The sequence below is a fragment of the Cyanistes caeruleus genome, chromosome 9 (assembly GCF_971803275.1).
Source record: "Cyanistes caeruleus chromosome 9, bCyaCae1.hap1.1, whole genome shotgun sequence".
Taxonomy (NCBI): Eukaryota; Metazoa; Chordata; class Aves; order Passeriformes; family Paridae; genus Cyanistes; species Cyanistes caeruleus.
In genome coordinates this window covers 29,387,341-29,413,203 of record NC_141709.1, presented here as the reverse complement: position 1 = coordinate 29,413,203, position 25,863 = coordinate 29,387,341, and the positions used below count along the sequence as shown (strand labels likewise).

Here is a 25,863-nt window from a genome sequence, read left to right as displayed (position 1 = left end):
ACCCTGCATCCCGCATCCCGGGGACAGCCGGGGTCACTGCCCGTGTTCCTGCATCCCGGGGGTTTCCCAGTACCACTTGCTATCCAGAAAATAATAAACCTTCCACTTTTTTTCATTGTGGTTAGTTTTAAACTTCCACAGACACACACATACAGGATTCCTTCACATGCTCCCAGGACAAGCTGATTGGCAGAGATACCTGTGCATCACTCGAGTTTCTCTATTTCTTAAATGCTTGAAGTAATGAAATCTGATGTCAATGTCTTTGTGCTCTGCACGATAGAAAAGACTGGAAAAGGAACAAAACCTCAACTTTCCCCTTAATGTCTTCTCACATTTGCTAAAGACAATATAACCCCCCTCACTTGTTTGTGCCAGCTCCAGCACAGGCCAGCCGTGCTGGCAGGCACTTGTGCCACAACTCACACACTGTCACCTTCCTTCAGAGCATTTTTGTCCTTGTGCCCATTCCCTGCCCCATCATTTTCAGCTCATGATACCAGCGTTGTACTGATCAGTTCCCAGTGGACCAGAAACCTGATTTTCAGTAAGCATGACTGCTTTGACTTAAGCTTTTTGTGGAGGCTGGTACTGAAACCTAATCAACTTCAAAGTTTTGAAGAATGATATTGTACTGGAACAATATTGAATAATTCACCATTGTTGAAGCATTTCTAATGCTGCTGTTTGGCATGGATTCCTTCCAGTAGGCAGAGAACTCACACCGTCATTTTCCACAGAAGAGAAATGCAACTCTCCCTTTCTGTTGGAAAGGCAGAGGTGCCGATGAGCCTGCAGGGAAGGAGGAGATGTGGCTCCCAGCACTGCATTGCTGCCAGCTCATGCACCTAAGCCAAGCTGCAAAATGTGTGAGCTGCAGACTCGAGGCTGAAGAGGCCAGGCTTGCAGGCCCTGGTTCTTTTTCAAGTTAATTATTATTTCTCTCCTGTATATGTAAAGTTTCACAGACCTTTCACGAACACAACTCTCTCTGAATGAACAGGTTATAGTAAGGGCACTCTCACACGGTGTTTGACTGCACAAGCCTCGGTGGTTCAGCAAAGCAGGCTAAAGCCAGAGTTACAGGGTTTGCACCAGCTGAACATACTGAGCTCTCTTTGTCCTATATGTCTGCCTCTATATGTAATAAAAAGTTGTATCCTTCATTCCAGCACCATCCTTGTTTATATGATTAAGCTTTTATCTGGAAAGAGAAAAAGGACCAAGTTTTCTAAGACTGATTAGCAGTAAGCAGTGAGAATGCTTGTGGGAAAGAATTGTCAGAGCAGACTCAAACTGTTTAACTGTTGTAACAGGCTGGTTACTCCAGTGAATATTCCCTTTGGAAAAATCAGTTTAGTTATTTAAGCTTAGGAAGATTATTACATTTTGTATTTATTTACCACCAACCATTTTCTAGATGTTTAAGAAATATTGAGTAGCAGAAATTTGATCCTTTTCCATGAGCAGATCCTCTTAAAGAAATATTATTCCCTTTATAGTCAGAATAAAAGAACTGATTTGACATGTATTTTTTAAACTATAGACCTTGTTCCTCTGAGTATGTTGCACCTGGTACTAACAAGTGTATGCTAATAAAATTTTATATTTATTTGAAGGCCCATTTGGGGGTAGTAATAAATATTAGTTACTGTTGTAGTTTTGTTGATGAATTAAATACAATATTCTAAATATAGTACGTCTTTCTTTAAAGGGATTCCTGTCCATAATGCCATCAGTTCTGGTAATCCTTCATCCTTCTGCTCACATTCCCAAGTTGGTGATTCTTACTCATGCTCTTAAAGCCTAGTATTTAATTAGAAACTTCTCTTTTTAGTACCCTTTTCCCCATATTTTTTCCCCAGCTCTCTGACTGGGGAACACGCTGGCATTTGAACATCTTACCAATGACAGATATTGCTCATTGTGTTTCACTGGAATTCTGTCATTGTTCAGCTGTACAGAGCCATACCAAATTGTCCTGGGTAGGTTGTGTTGGCACTGTTTGTTTGCTCTCAGCTGCAGATGAAATTGACAATAAACCAAACACGAGATTATTTGTCTGTTTTGCTACTTAAGATCACCATTTGTTAGGGATGAAAATTTTGACCCAAACTCTCCAAGACCTGTATTGCAATTGACAAGCTAAACTTTTTACCATGATTATAAACCACTGTCTGATAGTATCAGTACAATATCCTTTCAGAAGGAAAACAGATGTCTAAAAGGCTATGAATTTTTTTCCTGTTTATGATTATATTTAAATAAAGAGGACAGCCAAAGTTAATTCACTCAATAATATTGGTTTTACGTGAATAAGAATTTGTGCAGTACTGTTTCTTCTAATACACCCCTGGTACTAAGAGGTATTTTCCATGTTGTCTTGACACATAATTTACCTGCAAACCAAATTGGAAAGGGTGGATAACAGAAGGTTCTGGTCGGTTTGAGCTTGGTCTTTTCTGCTATGCATGTGTTAAACTATTCCCCTAAATACCAGCTGCTCTGTTTTTATCCTTGCACTGCTGCCAGACTGGGGTGTACTTAAAAGACAAGTAGATGTGGCACTTGGGGACATGGTTTAGTGGGACTTGGCAGCACTGGGGGAAGGAACAGTTGGGCTTAAAGATCTTAGAGGTCTTTTTCAACCTAAATAATTCTATGGTTCTATAATCGAGTGCAATCAAATTTATGTTCTATATTATCTAGCGAGGTGCTAGGAGCAGCTGCAAAGTGCTGCCTCTGGGTCTCTGAAGAGCCTGCTCAGAAAAATGTTTCATAAAGTACTGAGGCAGAAGTATTTTCCATAGAATGAAACTGCTTTGGGAACACAGGGCTTTTTTGTCTTCACATTATTGGACTCTGGACTTTTCCCTCTATTTCACCTGTGATAGAAAAACATTGGCTCTGAGGAACAGGCCTTCCCCAACAGGGCAGGGTAAACATTCTGTGGGGTTAGTATGGAGAAATCTGTGGGGGACCTGAATGATAACATAAAGTTATACATAACATAAAAGTGTGGTGAGAGTCCCATTTCTGCACTACCTGTCATGTGTATCATTGTAATGTAGATAATAATAAAAGTACATTTCACCCCAGTGAGAACAAGCTGTTAGGCCTTTCCTAGGATATCATCTCAAGTCTTTATTGCAGAGAAAGTCAGTGTAGAGAAATAAGTTTTAAGAAGATGACTAGGGGGAACAAATATATTTACTTTAGACAGAAAAGCAAAAATACTTGGATGAAACTGAAAGAGGTTTACGCAAGGGTAAGAAGAACCAGCCAGAAAGCAATCTCACGTGACACCATTATACTATTTTCAATTCTCCATATTGCTATTATATTGCAGAACTTGTGTCAGATTACCCCAAAAGTCATCATTCGAGATGGCTTCAGGTTGCAGAGGAAGATTTTTATCCCTCCTCTATGCCTGAGACATTTTCAGAAGTTTCTCCACATCATCATCGGGAACATTTTCAATGCTATTAGCTATATTTAGGAATATTAATTCTGATGGTCAGATCCAATACTGTTTTCTAGTGTTTTCTTTTGTTTTTGCAACCCAGAGGTCCAGACTGTTTCAGTGAAAAATGACATGTTGCAATCACACATCATAATGACAAAATTGGACCAACTCAGTACAAATTATTTAGGGAGTGTCAGTAAGGATCTAGTGATGTGCAAGAGGAATCTGTGGTCACAGGGTGAATGGGTGTGGAAAGCACTGAAGTGATTACAAATGGGGTATGAACTGTTTGAGACCTGACAGCATTTTTCTGTAGTCCTCTGAGAGCTCTAAAATACTTAGTGTGTCACAAAGGAATGGGAATGACATGTGGAGCTTGAGGGGCTGGCTGGATTCCCTCTATTTTCTTAGACAAAAAACAGTTGATCAAATCTGACATTTGTTTATAATTCAAATTTGTATTTCAAATCCTTTTGCTTTTTGCTAAATCTAAAAATGCTTGAAAGAACTGACAGAAGAAAAAAATCAAGTATTAATAAGATTCTTGGCTCCTTCCATCATGTGAAGCTGAATATCCATATTTAATAGATAACTTGGGTTTGTTTGCATCCTGATCTCTGAATTTAGGAAACATCTATTTTTTTATCAGAACAGCTGAAATCAACAAGCCAACCTGAATTCTACATGAGCTGCACTGCAATCTACTTTGTCAGTTAGTGACCAAAGGTTTATGTTCATCCCTTCCAGAACTCACAGCAACCTCACATATACAGGTGACAGAACAGCCATTGGACATCAGCCTTCACTGTGTGCTGTACAAAGTCCTTCCTTGTTTATATTAGTCCATAAAAGCAGATTTCTTATTGCACAAGAAAGAGAAAATAAAATACATCATGTGAATTCCTGGCAGGATTTTTGCTGTGTATGTCAATTTGTCATTAAGAGTTACAAGTGTTAGATGATAAAGGAGATGTCAACATTTTTGGTAAAAAATAAAAATCTTACTATTTTATAAAGAGAAATTTATGAAAAAAATCTCAAAATTATGCATGTTACAATGCACTAGAAATGTAGATTGGTTTCTTTCCTAGAACCCTAGCTGTAAAATTAAACATAATCACTGCAAACAGTGTATTGATCTTCTGATATGTTTGTGTTGTTTTTGTTGCCTGAAGATCAAGAGCCAGATTTTCCATGATGCCTGACACCTTTGGGCTTCCACTGTGTCTAGTAAAATTGTTACATACTGAGGCTCTGAAAAGTGAATTCCCATTTCAAGCACTATTTACAGCTGACAATCCAACCATACACAAACTGCTGCAGCAGTCCTGTTTGTAGTACAGCTACCACTTTCTGCATTTGTGTTTGTTTGGTTTTTTTTTTACTTAGATACTATTTCATTTATTTCAAGATATCTAAACTTTAAAAAAGCTGTTTGCTATTACTGGATTTTCAAAAGAGATGAACCTTAGTAGCCCCTTGGACCTTCAGGAGGATTCTAGACTTGTCAGCTCCTTTGAAATTCAGGCTGAATAGTATGAAATTTTTAATAATACGAGACTTTGGGGATCATCCCACTGGCCACAGTGACTGAGAGAGTCCCTTAGCTGTGTTCAGATCAGCAGAAGGCAGCAGCACATGTGTAATCTGCCAAACTACTGTACCACATCTCTGCCAGGAAGGGCAGACCTTGGGGCAGGGTGAAGCAGACAGGGCTGGGCTGTGATCTTCCCACCACTACCACTGCCCTTTGTCTAGTGCAGCCATGGCAGGGGCTTGCTCTGTAGGTATTTTTCATATTAGAAGAAAACAAAAGGATATCCTGAGAAGGGAAAGTTAACCTGATCCCTCTTTCTTACTGCTGAAATAATTTTAACTACACTAGAGACTAAGAGTAAATAAAGCATTAAACTATAAAGAGAGACAGAGAAAGTTTCTTATCTCTTTCTTTCATTACTGTAGAGTTTTATTTTCTCTTTTGCAAACATTACTCTGAAAATGGTGCCTCCATGGGAGTCAAGCAGCCTCTTCTGAAAGCACAGATAGCTGGGCACAGATAAGGAAAAGTGTGATGGTTCACTGCAATACAGACATCACCTCCGGCAGATTTTTTTTCACTGAAAGTGGTTTGTCTTGATTTAAAAATGCCTTAATTTCTCTGTTTCCAAGTCTATAAAATGGAGATACTGCCTTCCTACATTAGAGAAGGTTCCACTGGTAAAGCATTTTGAGATGATTAAATGGCTTGTGCTACGGAAATGCACATTAATTATCATGTTGAGACTTGAAGGCACTGACCTTGACAAAAAGATGAGCGACAGCCTGTCTGCATGATCAAGCAGCATTAGTGAGGCCAGCACTTCCCTTTCATGATGCTCAACTGCAATATAATCATCTCTAATGTAGCTGTTGGAGGCACTTCCCAGCCTCACTGGCAGAACTTGCTCGGGAAGGTCTTTTCCACAGGATGCAATTACAAAATGAGAATGGGAGGGAGGGAACAGGATGAATGAAAACAAACATCATTCTAGGAACAACTGTTGGTGGTTAATACTTGACCATTACTTCTTGACAGGATTAATGTCTTTCTAATCACACTAATCCCTTCTGATAACTTTATCCATAATCCATCTATTTCAAAGCAACATCCAGATGGCTTCTGGTGGAGAGGAAGACAAAATAAACATGCAGAACAGGGTCTTAGCAGCAGCTTCTTGTATTTTCCCTTTCTTGGAATATAGGGTTTGATCTTCAGACAGGACAAAAAAATGTGCCTGCATCAGAGAGCAAGAGAAAAACCTAGAGAATTGCAGAGAAGATAGAAAGTTCTATTTTTATTTGTAAATGAAATACCTGATGCTGATCTGTGACAGACAGAACAAGCCTAGAGGTGCTCAAAAGGGTTTAGCTACTTGTTTGCATGGGACTAATTAGATTTCCAAGATATTGGAAAGAATTCCCTTCTTATTTACATCAAAAATTCTATTTTAGTTTTGGGGGTTTTACACAGATTTCTCTCAAAACAGATGTGAAACTTAGTACTCGATTCTTTGGTTTGAACAATTACAAATACTTTAAACAATGTAGAAACTGACTTTACCTTTTTAATTAGTCACATTTAATTCCTAGAATTGAAGATATCTTCCCCTTCCCTTTAGGCTTGACAAGTTTTTTTCTATACAAGCTAAGAAATGGTCTCTGAACATTAAATTACAATTTTGTGGATTTTTTTTCACAGACTGATTAAAGGAGTGAGATGTACAGTAATTATTTAGAAAATATGCAGATTGGTTTTTATTGTCTTAATCTTGTTTTGTCCATTTGGCAATCATTAAAACACACTATGGAAGCTACACATGAATCACACGTAGGGAAGCTGCTTAACTACACAGCATCTCAATGATTTCAATCTATGAATCAAACATCTGCCCTGTTCTTTTGAGGCCAATCAGATTCTTAGGTTTGACAAGAATTAAAGATACACTGTTTTCCATTCCAGTGTGTTTCATGAGAGTCTAGCAGTGGAAGCCATGAGAATAGCTTTGTTCTGGTTTAGAAGAATCTCCTGTGAAACTCTTCAGGAAGTTTTTATGTAGCCAAGAGTCTCTGATGAAAATTAGACTTAGAGGGAGGACCTGAGCATGATACAGTGACTGGCTGTATCATGTTTAGTTTAACTAGCTGGAAGCTTTTTCCTCCTGGCCCTCCTGTTCCCTAGGAAGTTAGAATACTTTTTCTTGTCATCCTTTGGCTACATTGTGTGAATGTTAGAATTCTAGAGATCAACAGTAATAAACTGCTGTGATGTGACTGTGATTACTTGCTTTGTACAACAACTGTGATGACCACTATGTCTCTTAATCTTTGTGTCTTTTGTCTTGTTCCTTCTGATATCGAACACATGAAGTCAAACAAAAAATAGTGAATGAGTGATAACTGTTTCATCCTAGTTACAGACATTTCTTTCTGAAATGATTCTGAGCTATTGCCTAAAATGACATGACCACTGTTACTCCCCAGCCTTTGGAGAACTGGTTCCAGTGGTCCCTTCCTGAGCACTGCAGGCCATGGAGAACACATGTTTTGTCTGAGCCCAGACCTCTGTTCATGCTTCTGTCACATCACAGTTACCCTGTTGCTCCTCCATAGTTAATTACTTTTGATGACTTTCTCATCACAGCATGAACTGAGCATGACTTTATCTGGTGACAGGATAATCTCATTACAGATGATGATCTTGTTAATGAATATCCCCAAGACAGAGCAATCTCATTATTAGCCCCCTCAGGATTTGCCACCTATGAGCCAAGGTAAGATTAGATTCCAGCTGAACAACCTTCTCCCAAATCCTAAGGCCCTGCATCTTGAGGCTGAGGTAATAACCCTAAACTCACCTGAACCACTGGACATATTTAATTAGGATTTTTGTCTCTAAGTACTTCTGGAAATACTTCTTAGGAGAGCAATCAAGAGAGGGTTCATCCCTCCATTGTTCTGTAGAACCAACATGGCCCAGAGGCATCAAGGACAAGAACAATGTGGCTTCCCACAGTGGCAGTGGCTTCAGGGAAGTACCAGGGAGGGGAATGAACTGTCTCCTTGGGTGCCCTCTCCCAGGAACTGCTCTGCCTACAAGTTACAGCTCTGCAGTCAGCCCTTCACACCACTGCTGTCACCACCCTGCACCATGTATCTATAAAGAAGCCTAAAAACTGTTACCATGAAAAACATCCAACTGGTTAAAAATCAACCCGATTTTATTCTTTTTTTCCCCCTGGGAATGTGGGGGGTGGAACAGTGCTGTACTCTAGTACAATATAGGTATCTACTCTGTGCAGCAATAAGCTGTCAAACTGGCTCAATGGTCTGTGGAACCTCAGCCTGAGAGAAGGGTTCAGTCCTGAAAATCTAATAACAACACAGGGTTTTTAACAGAAAACTGTTACATTAATTTGAGATAAATATATTTAACTGAACTGTTTTATTAAAAAAGTGTTTTAGAATACTTAATCTTCTGCACGGACTCATCCAAGGAAAATGTCCTTGGATGAGGAGAGGAACAAAGTAGCATTCCTACTACTGTATTTTCACTATGTAGTGCTGTGTTTGTACACTTGTGCACTTTGCAGACACACAGAAAGGTGAGATTTTTATCAAATCCAATGATAAATAAAAGCAAAGAACAATTTTTACAAGTGTGAGAGTTACTGAGATGCTCATTTTCTAAATTATCCAAACTCCAGTGCACCCTTGCTTGTATAGTGTTAACAAAACCCATGCTAGATGAGAGATTGGCAATGCAGAAAAGCAATACATTTTCTTAATTAATCTAGTGGATAGCTGGAACCTGAACACTAAATCCACCCATTTGATTTCATCAAATCTACTATAAAGGTTAAGCTGCACTTTAGCATTGGCTCTAGACAACCTCTCTCAGCAGTGTGAGGTCAAGGAGATCTTATTCAAGGAGGTGCAGCTTAGTAAATATATATGAGAACAGGCCTGATAAACAGGTCTGTTTTGATGAGAAAGCTGGACACACCAAATAATGTGGTATTTTATTTTACCTGTACTTTTCCTGACATATATGTTTAGGAGAGTTCACAGATAATCATCCAAAGTTAAATCTCAATTTAAAGCCCCAAACAACACTGCTGTCAGTGGAAAATCAAACCTCAGACTCAGGTCACTTGGAAACTGCATCAAGGTCTATGTCAGAGCAAAGAAACCTCAGGGGCCAAAGAGTGCCCTGTATAATTTGCCTGTACAAGAGGGTCAGTGGGAGCTAAATCTCAAATAGAGAGTTGTATGGCTTGGCACAGGCAAACTGTACAAGCAAGAGGGTGGACACTGGTGATGCTCTGGCAGTGCTGGGCAGGAAGCTGAAGAGGAAAGATCCTGATGGGTCCCTTCCAACTCAGAATATTCTATGATTATACAACTCTTTTATTCTCTGATTCTATGAAAAGGATGAAGAGATCACAGCATGTTCATTACTCCCAACTGGGCAGCCACACTTTCCATGGAGGTGTTTCCATTGAATCCCATCCACTGTCCCCATTTAGACTGGAGGCACACTGAATTACAGTCTGCTCCCAATGTGCCCCCTGGTAAAGTAAAAATACATTGTGTTTTGAATTGATTTAGAAAGAAAAATATGTTATTCTTTTAGGTAAAGAATTGACTATATGACAAAATTTCCCCATAGTGTTTTTATTTTAAAATTGTGTCCTCACTTGAAGGGGTGAGTGGGTTGATTAGATTTTCTTCAGAGGTCCATTCAAACCTGAAGTATTTTATTACTCTGTAAATCATGTGTAAAGTATGACACACAGAGTTTTAATAACTATTGCCACTGCTCCTGTGAACTGAGCCATCACATGTGTAACTAGTGTAAAACTGTCCCTGGAATTTCAGGGAAGAGTCAGTAGGATCCAGTCCCCACATGTGCAGCCTGAGCTTGTAATTGGAGAACACCCCTTCAGACACAGAGACTGCAGCTTTAGTGTTACTGGCAAGCTTATTAAAACACTGAAATGTAGAATCAGCTGTAAGAGAAGCAGGCAGGCTGGAATAATTCAGAAATTAGGCTTTCAGCTGCGTTAATGTAAGGCAAGAGATACAATTTGTGCTGTGTTTTCTTCCCACAGCTTGATGTCTGGGCTCGCAGCCCTGGATGCCAAGACTTCCAGTCGTTTGGGAATCATAACCGTCACTTACTACCTGTGGACAACATTTGTGGCTGTGGTTGTGGGAATAATTATGGTCTCCATTATCCACCCTGGTGGAGCAGCACAGAAGGAGAGCACTGAGGAGGGTGGAAAGCCCATCATGAGCTCTGCAGATGCACTGCTGGACTTAATCCGGTAACGACATCCATTCTTTCCGCTTTCTGAAGGCAGCATTTCGTGCAGAACTGCAGGAAGAACTGTGGCTTGAGCCCAAGTTCTGAATCTAAGGATAAATATTATGTTGAGACTGAGAAAAAAGTAAATTTCAGAAGATAATTTTCAAGTTATCAGATGTTTATACTGGCTGTTTCACGTAAAATTTAAATGAATGGCCACCAACCAATAACAATGGAGCAGGTCTTTTATACCCCACAGCACTCCATACAGCCTGTGCACCTCACCTTCAAATCCATTATTAGGGTCAAGGGAGCAGCATTCCATTAAAAGGGAATGTCCATTTAAATAAGAGTAGCCAGTTGCAATAGGCAAAAAACTTAAATAAAGGGATGAAACACATTTTTCAGGAAATAATTCTTGAAAGTGCTATTTCAATAGCATATTTTATTATAGCAAAATAATATTGTATAACTGCAAAATCATGCAAATTTGGAGATAATGGACACAATTAGAAAGACCACTGCTCTGTTCTTTTTGGGTTTTTTTTGCTTTGGGGCTTTTTCTTATTTATTTTGTTGGGCAAAAACCACATTCTTTCAGAGCAGCATTAGGGCATTGCTGGAATCTGATGGCCTTGCCTGAAATCCCTTTTTGTCCCAATATTTCAGGCGCTGAAAGTGGGATTAGTTTGTTGACTGAACATATTCTGTGCCTAGGATTTATTTTACTCATGCAGAGAGACCAAGTTTTGCCTTTGTAATTCCTCAAGGTGCTGATCTAATACTTCATTGGTCAAGGGCTTTCAGGCCAAGTGTGTATCTGTAGCACAGAGAATTCTCTTTGGAATTCAACTTACTGGAATTAAAAATGTTTCACAGTTTGTCTTTCAAAAACCAAAATTCCTGACCCTAACAGCATATGAGCACATGAAGTATTTTAATTAGACCTACTTGGACTTCAAATCAGAAGGAGCTGGGAGGAGAAGCTTACCTTTTTTTCTCCTCAAAGTTGCATTTAGCCAGACCACCTGTATTTTATCAATGTGTTTGTGAGAATGGGCCAAATTATTTTAATCACAGAGCAGCAGCAGAGAACAATCTCTTTTGTAGCTTTTTACAAGACCATCATCTTCATCTGCATTGGGAAGATACCCATCTGTATCTTTCCAGTGACTTTGCCATGATGGATGGATGTGCAGTGGAATTCCCACGGCTGTTTGTGACATCAGGTTAAGTCACATTATTCTGTTTCTGCTGCACAAAGGACTGTAATTCCTACACCAAGAGCAATTTACAGGAGCTTTGAATCACTTAGTAAGACAGAGTAGTATAAGAAGTAAGAAAGAATCTAAAAAAAAATGTGATCTTAATGATGGTCTTCATAGTGGCAGTGTTTGGGAACCATTTCTAGTGCACTGAGCTGTTTCTAAAGCCTCATCCTGAGACAATGAAAGGCACAGAGGCACACAGTGCAAAGATATATCCCAATGGACCTTACAGCTCTGTCTGGGAAGGGGTTCCCTTACCACAGGTTCTCATTCCCTTTCATTCACACCAGCCCAGCTGCCTTTAGAGATTCAGAGTAGTCTTGTCATGGAGATGAGTTAGATGGAAAGTAATCTGGGTTTCCAAAATCAAAATTTTCTATTGTGTTTGCAATAAAAGACTGAGACCTGAGTTACAATCTCATCTCTTCACCTCTGCCTGGCTGCTCCCTGGACACCAGGGGTGTTCTGGTGAGATTTGGGAACACTTTATTCCACTGAGCCTCACTGCAGATCAAAAAACATGTCCTGATCTAAAAATTTGCAAGTATCTTCTATAATTTTCCTTTCTACAAACATTTACCCAAGCAAATCTTAATAACTTGTGTGCACATTTCAGGTATTCAAGTTTCCAAGCAGCCATGTGCTTCTAGTCTGCAAAACCTTAAATTCTTCACTGTTTTGGCCAGGTGTCAACAATGACAAGGTCAACAAGCCCCTCTCATTACCAAAGGTTAAAAAGAGAGAATAAAGCTCAGTCTCCTTTTGCTGTGCTAAGCAGCAGCCACAGCTGCAATCTTTCTATCCTGTGAGCACAAACAGATGGTTTTTATTCCTCTGCTATAGAAATAACCACACGTACCAAATAAATAAATAATAACAACAGAACTGTGGGGAATGGGCTTTCAGCCTAGGCAAACAATATGGGTGAAATTCTGGCTCTGCTGCAGTCAGTTGCAAGACTCTTAAATATCTGTGTGGAAGTCTGGATTAAATGTAATGATGTATCTGCTGGTTTGAGCTAGAAAAGCTGATCCTTTAGCTCAATGATAAATCACTTCCATTCACAGCTGGAAACCATCCTTTTCAGCCCAGATTGGCTTATCTTCTCAATTCATTAATTTCCTCTCCATTTATCAATTGCATATGTGCCCAGAAGTTTACACAGGAAACATCTGGTATCCTGCAAATGAAGAATGCTAAATGTACAAGTGGAGAGGTGATATATGTGACATTACTGCGGGGTTTATTTTAAAAGCATGAATCTTGGCATGGGGATACCTGTATTCACCTTCAATTATTTCAGGTTTGAAGCCACTTTGAAATGATGAAAAACATTATTATTTCTTGTGATGTTATATATGACATTGTCAAGTCTAGAATTTTTGGCAAGAAAGATGTTGCTAGAAATTTAATATCTTGAATTTTTGTGTGAGATTTTTGCTTTTAGAAGTGGTTTTAATTGGAAATTAAAAAATATACTGAATCAGCAAAAAATGAAACCAAAAAACTAGTGCAGACCCTTGTGGTTATCCTAAACACTTGCAACACTAATCAAAAACCACATTATTATTATTATTATTTTACATTATTTTGTAGATGGCATTTCCTCTGTATATTTGTCCACTAGGTAAAAACAACCAACCAAACAAAAAACCCAAACAACAATGATTTGGTGAGGAGATAACAGTGGCACTGTGGTGTATAATTCTGAAATAGCTCTAAACTTCACATCAGCTGAGAAATACATAATCTCATCAACATTCTGAATTTCATGCCTCAAAAATTGCATCCATGCTTCAAGCTTTTTTTCTTTTTTTTTTGCCACTCTAAACAGCTGTACTTGAAAGAGAACCCCAGGAGACTGGGGGAAGGAATTTTCTGCTGCCTGTGGAAGATGCTCATTTAGCCAGGTGGTTCCTGTGCAGGAACCTCCCCTTGCAGAACATCCTCCTCTCTATTGAATGGACTAAGGACCAGCTCAGGAGGCAGCTGTAACTCTGAAGCTGTGCAGGAGATGCTGTTCTGAAGATGATTCTCTCTTTAGCCACCACTTCATTGCTGCATTGAGACAGATGTACAAATCTGCCCTCATTTTATTCAAGGTTTCTGCTGCAAGCACTGCAGGGCCTATGAAAGTATATTTTGTTCCATTTAAAGCTCTATATAATCCTCAGGCTAAGGATCATGTTGTCTTTAAGCACCTGGTGCTTTATGAATTTTTATGGATTCATTCTCATGATGTGCAGTATCATGAGAGTATCTGCCTTCTGTGAGGCAGGCAAGGACCATTTTCCTTTCTTACAGCTAGGGAACCAAAACACATGGAAAAGAAATTACTTCACTGAGGACTTTCAGAAAATTCTGTGGGGCCAGAAGAAATATTCCCTGCTCATACAAAACCTGATAGGGTTCTTGTAGGACTTTGGGGCACCTCAGTAGCAATGAATCAACAAACATCTCTGCCTTCTTCTTCCTGTGGGAATTACTGAAATTAACTTTATAGTTTGTCCCCAAAAATAAGAGTGACATTTTAGTAGCCTTTTATGAGTTAAGAAATTGAGAAAGGCAGGATACAATTTTTTTCAAGTAATTCAGATTTTTAGTGTTTTATTCAAAAGGACAAAAAGAGGCATACTTACAGGAATAGTGTTCAACTTAAAATATTATGTTTACTCTTGTAGCATAATCACCTGACTAGGAAAACAGAAAATGCCTATAAGCTGAGGACAAACCTGGATGACATTGTTGACATTAGTAGTTAATATTTCCATGACATCTGTTACCTTTGATTTAGAAGGGGAGATTTTGCTGCAACTGAAATCATGCCACCTGCATTTGTCACCAAGGGAAATAAAATTTGGCTTATGAAATAAAACAAACAAGCAAAGTCCCAGCCAAACTGGGTTCCCCCTTCTGTTTTATAGCAGGCTGACTGCAGATCTGGGCAGCAGCAGGTGCAAGGTTCATATACATTATTGGTTTTTCTCAAGTCTAACAAGACAGCGTGGTATCATAAACTTATTCAGCTCAAAAGCCCCAAATACACCAATCCAGTGAAGGCAGACAGGATCAAATCACACCTTGACCCATAACAAATAAATTTGTACATTTCTGTTTACTGGAAAGAGAAATCAGAGCACTTTACCACTGAATATTCAGGATTGCATCCAATTTAATAGCAGGTACCCAGAAAATCAATTTGGCTTAACCAAGAGAGGCTTTATTTTTATACCAGTAAGAGTTAGAAGAGGATATAAACACTGTAGAGGATTTATGTTTTCATGGGAATCCTGAGCACTTTTTAAAATCACTTCCTTTCCTTTTTTTCAAGCTAAGGGCTATAGTTTATATTATTGAAATTGTGTTTCTTGAAAATAGGGCAGGAAAAACCCAGGATCTATTGTAGTGTGGAAAAAGTCCAGGCTGTGCAGAATCAGGAATCACACCTTTAGAAGTTTACAACTGAAGACTGAATTGTATGTAGACACAGTAAGATATTTTAAAGTGCATTAGATGATCCAGGTTTAAACTAAGAACGTTTAAAAATAACTATGCTGTAGATTAATGTATCTTTTGCCAAAAGCTACTGTGTACTGTGATAGAAATATTTATCTGTCCCCTATGGCAAAGTACCATTTTCCACTCTTTTCAGATTGCCAGGGCTTTTTTGTCTCACAAAACCAGCTTTATACCAGAAATGTTCTGCACTGGACCCAGGTCTTTGTTTCTGGTTAATTTTTAAGACTTTAATCTCCACAGGAGCCCCAACCTTAAGCATTTACAAAGAACTCTCAAGCCTCTAAATGTGGGGTCTCTATTTGGCACAAAATGAATCCAACATGGAATATAGATAATTCCATGATGAAAACCATTCTGAGGAGATGGGCTATGAAGCAAATTCTGCTCTCTGGTCAGGCTTTAGTCACAGAGGGAGAGGTGCACAAGGGCCAGGAATTACACTAGGAAACTAGGAAACACTGCACTAGGAAAGCTTTGACCTTGCAGGGAAATTTGTTGTCCATCCTCCTGACAATTGGTCTGGACCTCTTCCAGTGTAAACATACACTTTCAATGGAATAACTTGCCTTGCTGGAATCACAGTGGAAATATGTTGGGCCTGTCATGTTACCTTTGGTATAATTCAGCCTTTTCAAGATGCCTAAAGCTGTGATGTACTTGTGCTTCCACTTTCAGACAGCCAAAGCCCTGTTGGGGCTTTGTCAGGACCTTTTCTTTCAGAGGAAGTGAAAGTTCAGATCTCTTACTGGAACTGAAATGCCATGCAGCCCTCAGGACAGATAAAAAGTCCACATTTGACAAAATGATTCCATAAATGAGTTCTGCTCTGATCTTTGAAAAAAAACCAAAAAACAACAAAGCAAGACAAAGTAACTTAGACCTGATTAGTGATTTTTGCATTCTCTAAGTATTTTTTATCCCAATAATGAGGATTTTAGTGCCTCATTAATTCTGCAAAAGCCTTCTTTGGTCCTTTTAGCAGGAGGTAGTGTGATTGATACTGAGAAATGAGATGAGTCACTGGAGGTGACTACTGATGTTTCTCACATGGTCCCTGTTATAGGCTGGTTTTTTGGTCTTTCTGGATTAAATTTTGCCCTTGCTTTTAGCAGTGCAAATCCTGCTGGAGCCCCTGACACCAGCAGGAAGGTATCAGGTGTATGACTAAAGACAGGATTTGTGGCTCATATGTAACAGTAGTGAGGAGTCTACACAGCTGATGATGAATTCATGCAGACAACATGACAAATTCTTGAGATTAAGATAATGTCCTGAAATGAGAATGACCTCAGCCTATAGTAAATAGGAGCTAGAGTGCTGTTCATTCTTGAACAACTTGGAAACTTTACAGCTCTCATTCAAACCATTCAGGCTCCAGTTTTGCTCTCCATACCCTTGCTGTATATAGTGACAGGGTAAGGTCTCAAAACACTTAAATATTAGAATACTGCCAAATTTCCAGCCTTCAAACAATGTTCTTGCAAGCTCAGCTACGCTTGCTCAAATTTGAGAGCAGAGCATCCAAAGCTGCTTTATGCCTAGCGCAAATATAGGCCAATAAATATTATGAGGACACATATGTAGCAAAACCCCCAGTCTGGTGGCTTTAATTCCCCAGCGTGGGAGACTGCAGCCAGACTGTCTGCTGTGGCAGGGATTAGGTGCTGATAACATCAAAGTCTGAGAGCAAAACCAGATTGGGGCTGCAGAGCACAGAGTGCCAGAGGGAAGGGGTGTTCTAAGTCAAGGAAACAACATCTGCCGTACCTGTGGCTGTCCTGCGCTAGAGCCGCTGGCCTCATTTCTGACTGAAAGGATCTGCAAAAGCTGAATGCTTTGAGTTAATGACACTGTGGTCAGGACTCAGAATGAGTATACCAGACATTCAGTAGCATTACTGAAACCAGAATCTGGCCTGTTATTTCTAACAGAAGTTATCCAGGGGATGTGAAACGAGCTGTCCCAGCAGCTGCAGGCTCATGTTCTCTGGACAGTTCAGTTAACAATGTCACAGTGACACAATCTAACAGTGCTGCTCTCTGTGTCAGTGTGGACTGTGGTTCTCAGAGCCAAGCACCTTCTAAAAAGACAAGAGGGCTCCCACATCCTGGGGGCAGTGCTGAAGAATGGCTGCCTAACACAATTCAGCTTCCTAAAGCAGCTGAAATTAGAGGAACAAAACCAATCAACTCAATTCATAGGTCAGTTGCTGGGAGACAATGGGAAGGGAAGAGGACCTGCCACTTTTGGCAAGATGCTGATTTGTCCTCTGTCTAATGGGAAGCTGCAGCCTCAGACCTGCTGCTTAGACCAGGTGCTGCCTTCACTTCATACAAGTCTTTAGGATTTCCTCAAAATCCATGACTACCAAAGTGCAGAACATATGTTGCCATAGTTGTCTCGTATTACATGTACATACACATTCCTAATTCAATACATCTACATCTGAATCCTCTTATCCCATGCAGAATTAGGGAAGGGCTCCAAAATTTGCTCATGGAATGCAGCAGCCTGTGCATCACAGCAGGCTGTAGTCAAAGATGGTGATTAGTAGGTCACTTGTGCATATGTGCTGCTGTCACAGCAAGGGCAGGCCAGGCTCGCTGTGCCAGCTGCGGCTCAGTAGCTCAGCTCTGTAGAAGGTTCACTGAGCTGATATTGAAGCTTCATGCACATTCACCCTTCTAGCCTCAGCTGAATACTCCTGCTCTATCTGGCAGAGTTCCTGAGGCAGAAGATGCTCTGGGAAATGTTATTCCTCAGGGCAGGCAGTATTCAGCTGTTAATTTTTTATGTAATCAGAAAGCCTATGTCTTCTGTTTCTGTTTTACAACAATATCCTTGTCTCAGACCTAAATTTATCTATGTTTTAAACCAGACTCTGTCACTGTTATGCAGTAGGTTTAATTCCCTACTCTTATGTGAAATTATTTCTGCTAGGAATGCTGAACTGAGCCACTGAGGTTAGAGACAATGTTGCTTGTGCTAGAGAAATGAATCCCAGATCACATTAAGTTTCCTGCACTCTTATTTTGTGACCTGTGTCTTGTAAGCAATCTGCAAGCAATGCTGGAACTTCAGAAGTGTTTCACCTGCTTGGCTTTCTTAATTGAACAAAACCAAGAGTATTTATAGGTGCTGACAGCAATGATGAGCTCACGTTGAATCACTCCTTTGTAAATGCTGGCAGTGTTTTTAATTCAGTGTACATCAGTAATAGACACAGTGTCTGAGTAGAGACACAGCCTCACCTTAAGATCCTGGGACCAGACCCATGTGGGTACACCTGGATCTCATCCAGAGCTGCAGTAAAGTTCATAGAGATCTGCAGGGAACAATCTGGTGGCAGGCTGGGTGCTTGGAACAGAGGTGGGCAGAGATGGACAGGCTAAAACATTCTGCCATTCATTTTGTCATATGTTTGGGCAAATGCACATGTCTGGGTTTTAAGCCAGACTAAAGTTCCCACTCCATAGCGTTCCCTGGGACTCAGGCTCAGTGGGCAGGAGACCACAGGAGGGCTATCCCAAGGACCTTGTGAGGATCCAGCCAGCCCTCCCCATCCCAGTTCCATACTAAAAAGTCAAATTCTCCATATCACACTCCCTTCAGTCTCTTGTTCTGAACCATTCCCAGGAGGTCCTTGCTAAACATCCAGCTCATGGCTGGAATTATCAATGTGCAGCAAAACACACCCCTCAAGCAAGAAGTGTTTCTGAAAAGGCCTGACAGAACCAAGAAACCCTCCCAGTCACCTTCCATCTTTAGGTGGCAGTTCAATTCTTTCTTCTCATTTTTTGTTTTTAGTCCATTAAAGTTCTCATTCACCAACTGCTCTCTTAAATGTTTTTAATTAACAAAACTTAATTTTCGCTAATACTGGATTTTCTCAATCCAAGTAAACCAGCTTAAAATAAAAATAAGCTGAGGCTCTGGCAAACACATTCAGGTCATCCTTTCACCAGATAAATTGTGTATCTTTGGTAAGGCTAGTCTCAAAGACTGGATCACAGTGCATAATTTATTAAAAAATATTGGGGGAATTCCAGCATCTAGTATTAAGCAGGTAGTTGTAATTCCTGCAGGATAAAGAATGATAAAGAAACAAAATGCTTTAATCCTCTACAAATTTGTCTAACATTTAATCTAGCTACTAACCATATGATATTTCCTTTCTCAAGCAGTCTTAATTGTTCTTAATTCTACTAATTAGGACTATGAGGGAGAAAGTGGAAATCATCAGCAATTAAATTCCTGTTTCTGTGTAAAGCCACAGCTCATACGTGAGGTGCATATTCAGAGCTGTGCTGGAATCTCCACGTGGATCTCTGCTTTCAGAACATTTCACATTCACACAGAAGGTCAGAGCACAACCATCACACTGAGCACTCCCATAGCACCTTTCAGCCCAGCATCTCAAATCACAAAACAAAGACAAATGAATATTAATGAAGCCTTTAACAATGTGGAAGCAGAAGTCCCTTATGAGGCACAATAAAGCAGTAACCACATTTACTGTCCAGTGCTTCCCCTTGCTATAAACATCCACTCCATCTTCCCAGGCCCTGCTCCATCCAGCTGTTCCTCAGTTGGTTCCCTGTGTCAGTCAAGCCCCAGGGCTCAGGCAGAAGGTTGTGCCTGCCCCTGATGGGGAAAGGATGCACAGCTGCCTCTTGTCTGTGTCTTGTTTTGGCTACACATTTGACATTTGAACCAGAGAAGCAGCAGCTTCATGGACAGTCTGCAGAGACAATCCAATGCCTTTATGAGACTCATCTGCTCTCAAGCAGCAGATCAACATGTCCCTCTCATGTTCAGTCTTCTGTTTCAATCATTAGGCAGTACAGTTATCACTTAATTAAATTTTTCTCCCATGGTTCTCCCTAAAAATGATAATTAATTACTGCTTTGTAGCAATTGCTCTCAGTGATTGATGCTACTGATGCAGAATCTAGCTCATACTTTTAAGTGTGACCATAATACCATGTTATGAGCACTTAAAATAGAAAAAAAAATCCTGTTTTCTAAGCCAGTGCTGCACAGTGACTCCATTAGCAACAAGTATGTGCTGCTGCTGCAGAGAGGAAAGCAGCTCTGGAAAATGTCTCCGGTTCAGCATTCTTCTAAATGTCCATGTACACAGCAACCCTCTTTGGAATTGAGAATAGGTGTTTTACATATATTTGAGTGTTAGCCTGTCTTGGGGTTTAAGAAGGACTTTGAATTAAAAGTCATTTTGTTGGAGAATTCAGGAGTTTCTCCTTGCATAAATACAGGTATATGAAAGAAGATAATTGGGTCATAGACTGTCATTGTCTTCTGCCCCAAGGTTCATAAGCTTAGGGTTGGAAATAAATCAGTCCTGAAAATGTTCCCATTAGAATCATCACACAAGTCTTGATTCCCAAATGCTGCATGGACATGTATGACTTTCTAGCAATTTTTTTTCCCAATTATACTGATTCCTCTTTGAAACCTGTAGAGGGAGTGCTTTCCATTTCAAATTAGGATCGGCTGTCTTCAAGGTAGTATCCATCCCAAACTGAAGTTATAAATTAGCTCCGGATATAATTGTGTGAAATGTTATACAGTGAGATACACAGAAAGTCAGAAGAGGTGACAAAAAGAGTCCCTTTTGGAATTAAAGATCTACTGGTCTCCCTGCAGTCTCAGTGTTGGGTCATTGCCTTCCTCTGTAGCTCAGCTGCAAGCAAAGATGAAGAAGCCACCATCAAAGATGAAGATGGCCTCATTCAGGTTCTAAAGCCTCAGAACTTTATCAAAATAAAATTGAGCCCTGTACAGCTCTAATCTCAATTCTTTGAATCAGGAATGAGATCCTCTTTTTGAAAAGCAAACTGTTCTTGACCAAACCAGTGCAAAGTCTACATAACTTGCAATTTTAGCAATGAAAATGTACCAGGGGTACTACAGTCTATAAATTAGCACAGGAGTATTTAGAAGTGCCACAGTAGATTGATTACAGCACCCAGAGGTCTCAAGAATACATCTCTGACTGTTTTGAACAGCTCATTATCTAAGCAGGGAAGACAAAATATGGAATAGAAGAATATTCATCCCCCCAGTCAGCAGATGGGGAAGGGAATCATAGCAATTATGTCACCCCAGTCACAACATGGAGACTGTGGCAGAGCCAGAATCTGCAGCCAGAGCTCCTGGGTCTCACCCCAGGTGTTTGGAAGCAAGTCTCAGAACTTTAGTTCTGAGGAGTTGTCTCTGTTGAGCTGTGCTCAGCCAGGCACAGCTGTATGGCACGGTGGGAGAGAGTGGCATCCTCTGCATCTGCCCAGCCCTTGCTCTCCAGGAGGGAAAAGAACTGATTTATCATGGCAGACCCAACACACAGTAAAAATAAGTTTGTTTCAGTTCCATAGAAATTATTCTTCTATTTGTTCATTTCTAGGAACATGTTTCCAGCCAATCTTGTTGAGGCCACATTCAAGCAGGTAAGTGGCTATATTCCTTTTGCTGATGAAAGACATGAGCCAGCATCATATGAAACATGTATCTTTGTAAAACATAACCCAGATACAGACATGGCATATGACTGCAGACACTGTTAGTACATTCAGCAAGGAGGCATTTAGGAATTAATGAGTCCTACTCTATTAGCCTCAGCAGCCATGGTATCTGAAGGCAAAACACAGATAACGTGCTCTCTAGTGCAACTAGAGAATAAATACCCACTCCTATGTCAGCTCCTCATTCACCTGAAGAGAGCTGGAATATATTTAAGAGCACCCTGCAACATCACACAATGGAAGAACAGAATACCATGTTCAATTAAATCAACAAAATAATGTAGTGGGGAAGAAGCTAATTAATCAGGTTGGAATTTGGCAAGAAAAGTTAATCTAAAAATTCTGAGTTAGCAAGAGGCATGGCTGTATTTATTTCACCTGGGGGAATATTTCATGGGAACCTCACAAAGAGAAGGGCACTCAGAACCTCTAGGAAGTAATTCTTAATTATGTCTTACAGGAAAGTAGCTTTGTCAGGAGGCAAAGTGTTTGCTGCACCAGGATCTGATTATAGGAAAGTGTGGGTTTTTTACGTTTTTTTTTCCAAAAATTCAACTGTATTTACAGATTTTATCAGATAGGGAGAGGAGTTTTCATTCTCCTTTTCATGCCTGTCCCTTCAACATGCAGCATTGTTGAAACAGAGCACTTAGGAGGTCTCATTAAACTATTAATTCCTGCTGGGATATTGTAATAAAATCTATTTTGTTTTCTTTCAGTATCGCACCAGGAGTATTCCCATCATTAAATCGAACAAAGCAGCGTCTGAAAGCACTACTCGTCGCATTATAATTTATGGAGTCCAGGATGAGAATGGATCCAATGTCCAGAATTTTGCCTTGGATATCACCCCCCCTCCTGAAGTGATTTACAAATCAGAGCCAGGTGCTAGTGATGGCATGAATGTACTTGGGATTGTGATATTCTCTGCCACAATGGGTAGGTTTCAGACATGTTTGGTTTGTGACAATCCAAGTGTCTGTTTAAGAGAAAAGGATTGGGGTTGGGTTCCTTGGTTTCTTGATTCAGCTTTTTTAACTGCTTCTATCTAAACTTAGAGGGGGGAAAGGCAAGACTGCTACAGAGCTGACCTCCCACACTTTCAAAGACAAATTTTCAAAATCCTTGAGGACTTTTGTTCCATGGAGTTGTGTTTTCTGTGCATTCACTTTCAATCTTTTTCTTTTATTTTTTTCTGAATTATTTTTGGATTTTATTTATGACCCATCTTTTGCTGACTGTAAGAGAACCTCGTACAGTGTGCTCAGAGGAGGTAGGAATTACCACCAGATCAGACCCATGGCACCTCTGCCAGTATGCCAACCCATATTGTTTTATGACTTTTTAATCTGTGGATATTCGTTTTTTGACTGAAAACTCTTGATTTATTTTTGGTGTCCTGCAATGAAGATAGTTATATACCACCTAGTAGCTTGTCAGAGTAAGAGCTTCTGTCTGGCTTATTTATTTAGTTTAACTTGCTGGAGGAACTCATTGGTGCCCTGAGTGCTATGTTTGTGGATTTGAAAGGAGAAATTTAAACAAACATTTCCTAGTTAATCATAAACTTCTGATGACTTTTATAAGAAAATGCTGATCAAATTTTCCTTATGTAAATTTATTCTTGGAAGTTAATCTGGTCAGCAAAGGTAGTTCCATAAAACATCTTTGACTGTATTTGTTATGTTATGGCTCATACCAGCACAAGGAGTCAAGATTCAAACCTGGAATCAGTGGATTTGTCTCTGTTTTTTTAGCTTCTCCAGTGGGTGGTATTCCCTGTACAACCCTGCTGGAAACTGGCTGTCTCCCATTTTGTAGTATTTTATAGTCCATTTCCAAAGTACAACATCACCACAAACACTATTCCCCTCAAAACATACTGGATATGAATGAATTAATTTCATTTACTTATTAGGACCAAGGGCAATTTTCTACTTCTGAGAACAGACCATTCATTGTCTGCCCAGAACTGAATGTGCAGCTTTCACAGAGCCCCTCAGTCTTGCTGGCCTGCGGCTCGAGAGGTGGAAGCTGAGAGCTGGTTTCTTCCTGGCTGGTGTACAAAAAAACAGGATTGTCACCCACAGCATGGCTGCTGGGTCACCTCTGGCTGTATCAGCCATGAACAAACCTGAGACACCAAACCCTCAACAATTGTCATCACCAGGGACTATTTCAGGCTTTTGTTTTGAACAAGGATGGAAGGATGTAGCCAAGCATTTATTGCTGTCTTCAGTCTTCTGCACACCCACCCCCAACCCTAAAATATTGAAATGAAATTCAGCTTAATGAAAGTGTGTTATCTTCTGACCTGAAGTTTTGGCTTAGATGAATTCTAACAGGCCCACAAACTCACATCTAGAGAGCACTGCAATTGTGAAATCCCTGGATAAGGCAGCTGAAAGCCTCCCTCCCTGCCTCAGCAGGGGATGTGGCTCTGAGCTGTGGGCTCCAAGGGAACAGAGCTGCTCCTGCTTAAAGCAAGGACACTGCACATCAGAGCAAGTGGCAGCACACACCCCACTGCCAGCCCCTGCTTCCCCAGGCAGCTCCCCTCAACAGGCAAACTCCCTCGGTGCAGCCAGTTTTTGAAGTGCTTCTTTGAGCAATTGACTCGATCACTTATAATCCTTTCAGGGAGGATAATTAACTATAGGAAAATGTCATCTATTTATATGCATTAATGGAAACTAACACTGTCTGGAGAATATATGGTTAGATGACACCAGATTAATACCAGAGCTGTATTAATTTCCTTTCTGAGCAATGGGGTACATACACGGGTTATATTTGCTTTCTTCTTTACTGGTTAGTCTTTATAGCAATTTGGCCTTTTTCCCCATGAATTTGCATTTCCTTACTTCCCCCAAAACTGCAAAGCCTGGCTGATTATAAAGGTTAATTATGTAGACAGAAAGCTACTAAAAATATGAGAGACTTCATTACTAACTTCCCATTACCAGAGCAAACCTCAAAACCTGGCTTTGCCTCCCAAGTCCTCATTGGTGCTGCCGGTTGTAGACAGATTCCTTCACTAGAAAATGTTCCTCAGTTTGTCTTCCACAGATCACTCCAAGGAGGTAAATCCCTCACAGGGCTCTGTGACTGATGGTTAAGGACACAGCCTTGCTACCAGGGGGCTTTGAGTTTCAGCAGGGAGGGAAAGCACTGGGGCTGTGTGAATACACCTGAGAAACTGAACCTGAATGCTCTGATTGCAGGTATAATGTTGGGAAGAATGGGGAACAGCGGTGTCCCTTTGGTCAGCTTTTGCCAGTGTTTGAACGAATCTGTCATGAAGATAGTTGCAGTTGCTGTTTGGTAGGTACCTTTTACTAAGAAAATCAGTATTTTTTCAAAATAGAAAGAACATTTCAACAGAAAAAGATGCACAGAAATCTCAAAAATTTATTTCCAGGGAAATAAATTAGGATGAACAACCCTAAGTTTTGCAGGGCCTCAGCATTTGAGGATGCACATACATCTGTCCCTGGTCTGTAGAATCCTTTTGACGGGGCACCCTCTATGTTACTCCCCAGTAACAGAACATGGTATAGCTGGGTAGGGTTCTGTACACCCCAAGGGCACTGCCAATCCCTGGGCATGCCGAGAGGGATCACAGCCACTCAGCCCACACAAGGGAGAAGCATGGTGGGATGCTCTAGCTGGTATTTTCATCCCTTCCAGCACTGCTGCAGACCCAGCCAGCCCTGCCAACACACCTGTCCCAAAGATCAGAGGAACAGCAGGTGCCAACAACATGAGCTATCAGCTTAGCACCTTCTCCCCACTTCAGGATGTTCCCCAGTGTGGCTCAGCCTGACATGGGGCAGGGAACCAGCACTCAGCCTCTCTTCCCAGCTACGTGGTCCAGTCTGAGCTGGGTCAGGGAATGATTGCTTGGGTGGATATGTTAAAGAAGGTAGTTTATTTCTGGAAAAATGAGGAAGTAGTGTCAAGTCTCTGGAGATGGCACAGCTGCAAGTGGAAAATGGCTAGCTGCTCCCAGATTTTTTTTTTTAATCTAAAGCTTTTTGGCATCCATGACCTTGTACACAGCTGCACACAGAAGTACAACAGTTTTGATAAAGCACCTGTCCAGAGTGGATTCAGAAACTAACAATTCTTCGGCCTATTTATCTGCCCCAAATGAAACCCCCAGGCAGTCCAAGAGCATGTCTAATGCATGTTGGTGTTTCTCCTCTGTCTTCCAAAGGC

General features: G+C 40.4%; 2 protein-coding genes and 1 long non-coding RNA gene across 10 annotated transcripts in view; 2 read left to right on the top strand and 1 right to left on the bottom strand.

Moving 5' to 3' along the window:
* The window catches only part of CPT2 (carnitine palmitoyltransferase 2), a 65,432-nt gene that overhangs the window by 12,779 nt on the left and 26,790 nt on the right, over window positions 1-25,863 (bottom strand). The window lies entirely within an intron of this gene.
* Window positions 1-25,863, top strand: part of SLC1A7 (solute carrier family 1 member 7) — a 50,720-nt gene that overhangs the window by 6,700 nt on the left and 18,157 nt on the right. For both annotated transcript variants that reach the window (XM_086842172.1, XM_023932402.2), the window contains 4 exons: window positions 10,117-10,332; window positions 21,525-21,567; window positions 22,362-22,581; window positions 24,867-24,966. In XM_086842172.1, coding sequence (XP_086698298.1) covers window positions 10,117-10,332; window positions 21,525-21,567; window positions 22,362-22,581; window positions 24,867-24,966 — 579 coding nt within the window. The remainder of the gene's footprint in view (window positions 1-10,116; window positions 10,333-21,524; window positions 21,568-22,361; window positions 22,582-24,866; window positions 24,967-25,863) is intronic.
* Window positions 12,346-17,281, top strand: LOC147651743 (uncharacterized). 2 transcript variants are annotated; one of them, XR_015273912.1, is made up of 2 exons: window positions 12,346-12,884; window positions 13,416-17,281. It is a non-coding gene; the product is annotated as an uncharacterized LOC147651743 (long non-coding RNA). The 2 variants fall into 2 exon arrangements; XR_015273913.1 differs by having other exon boundaries at window positions 12,375-12,797.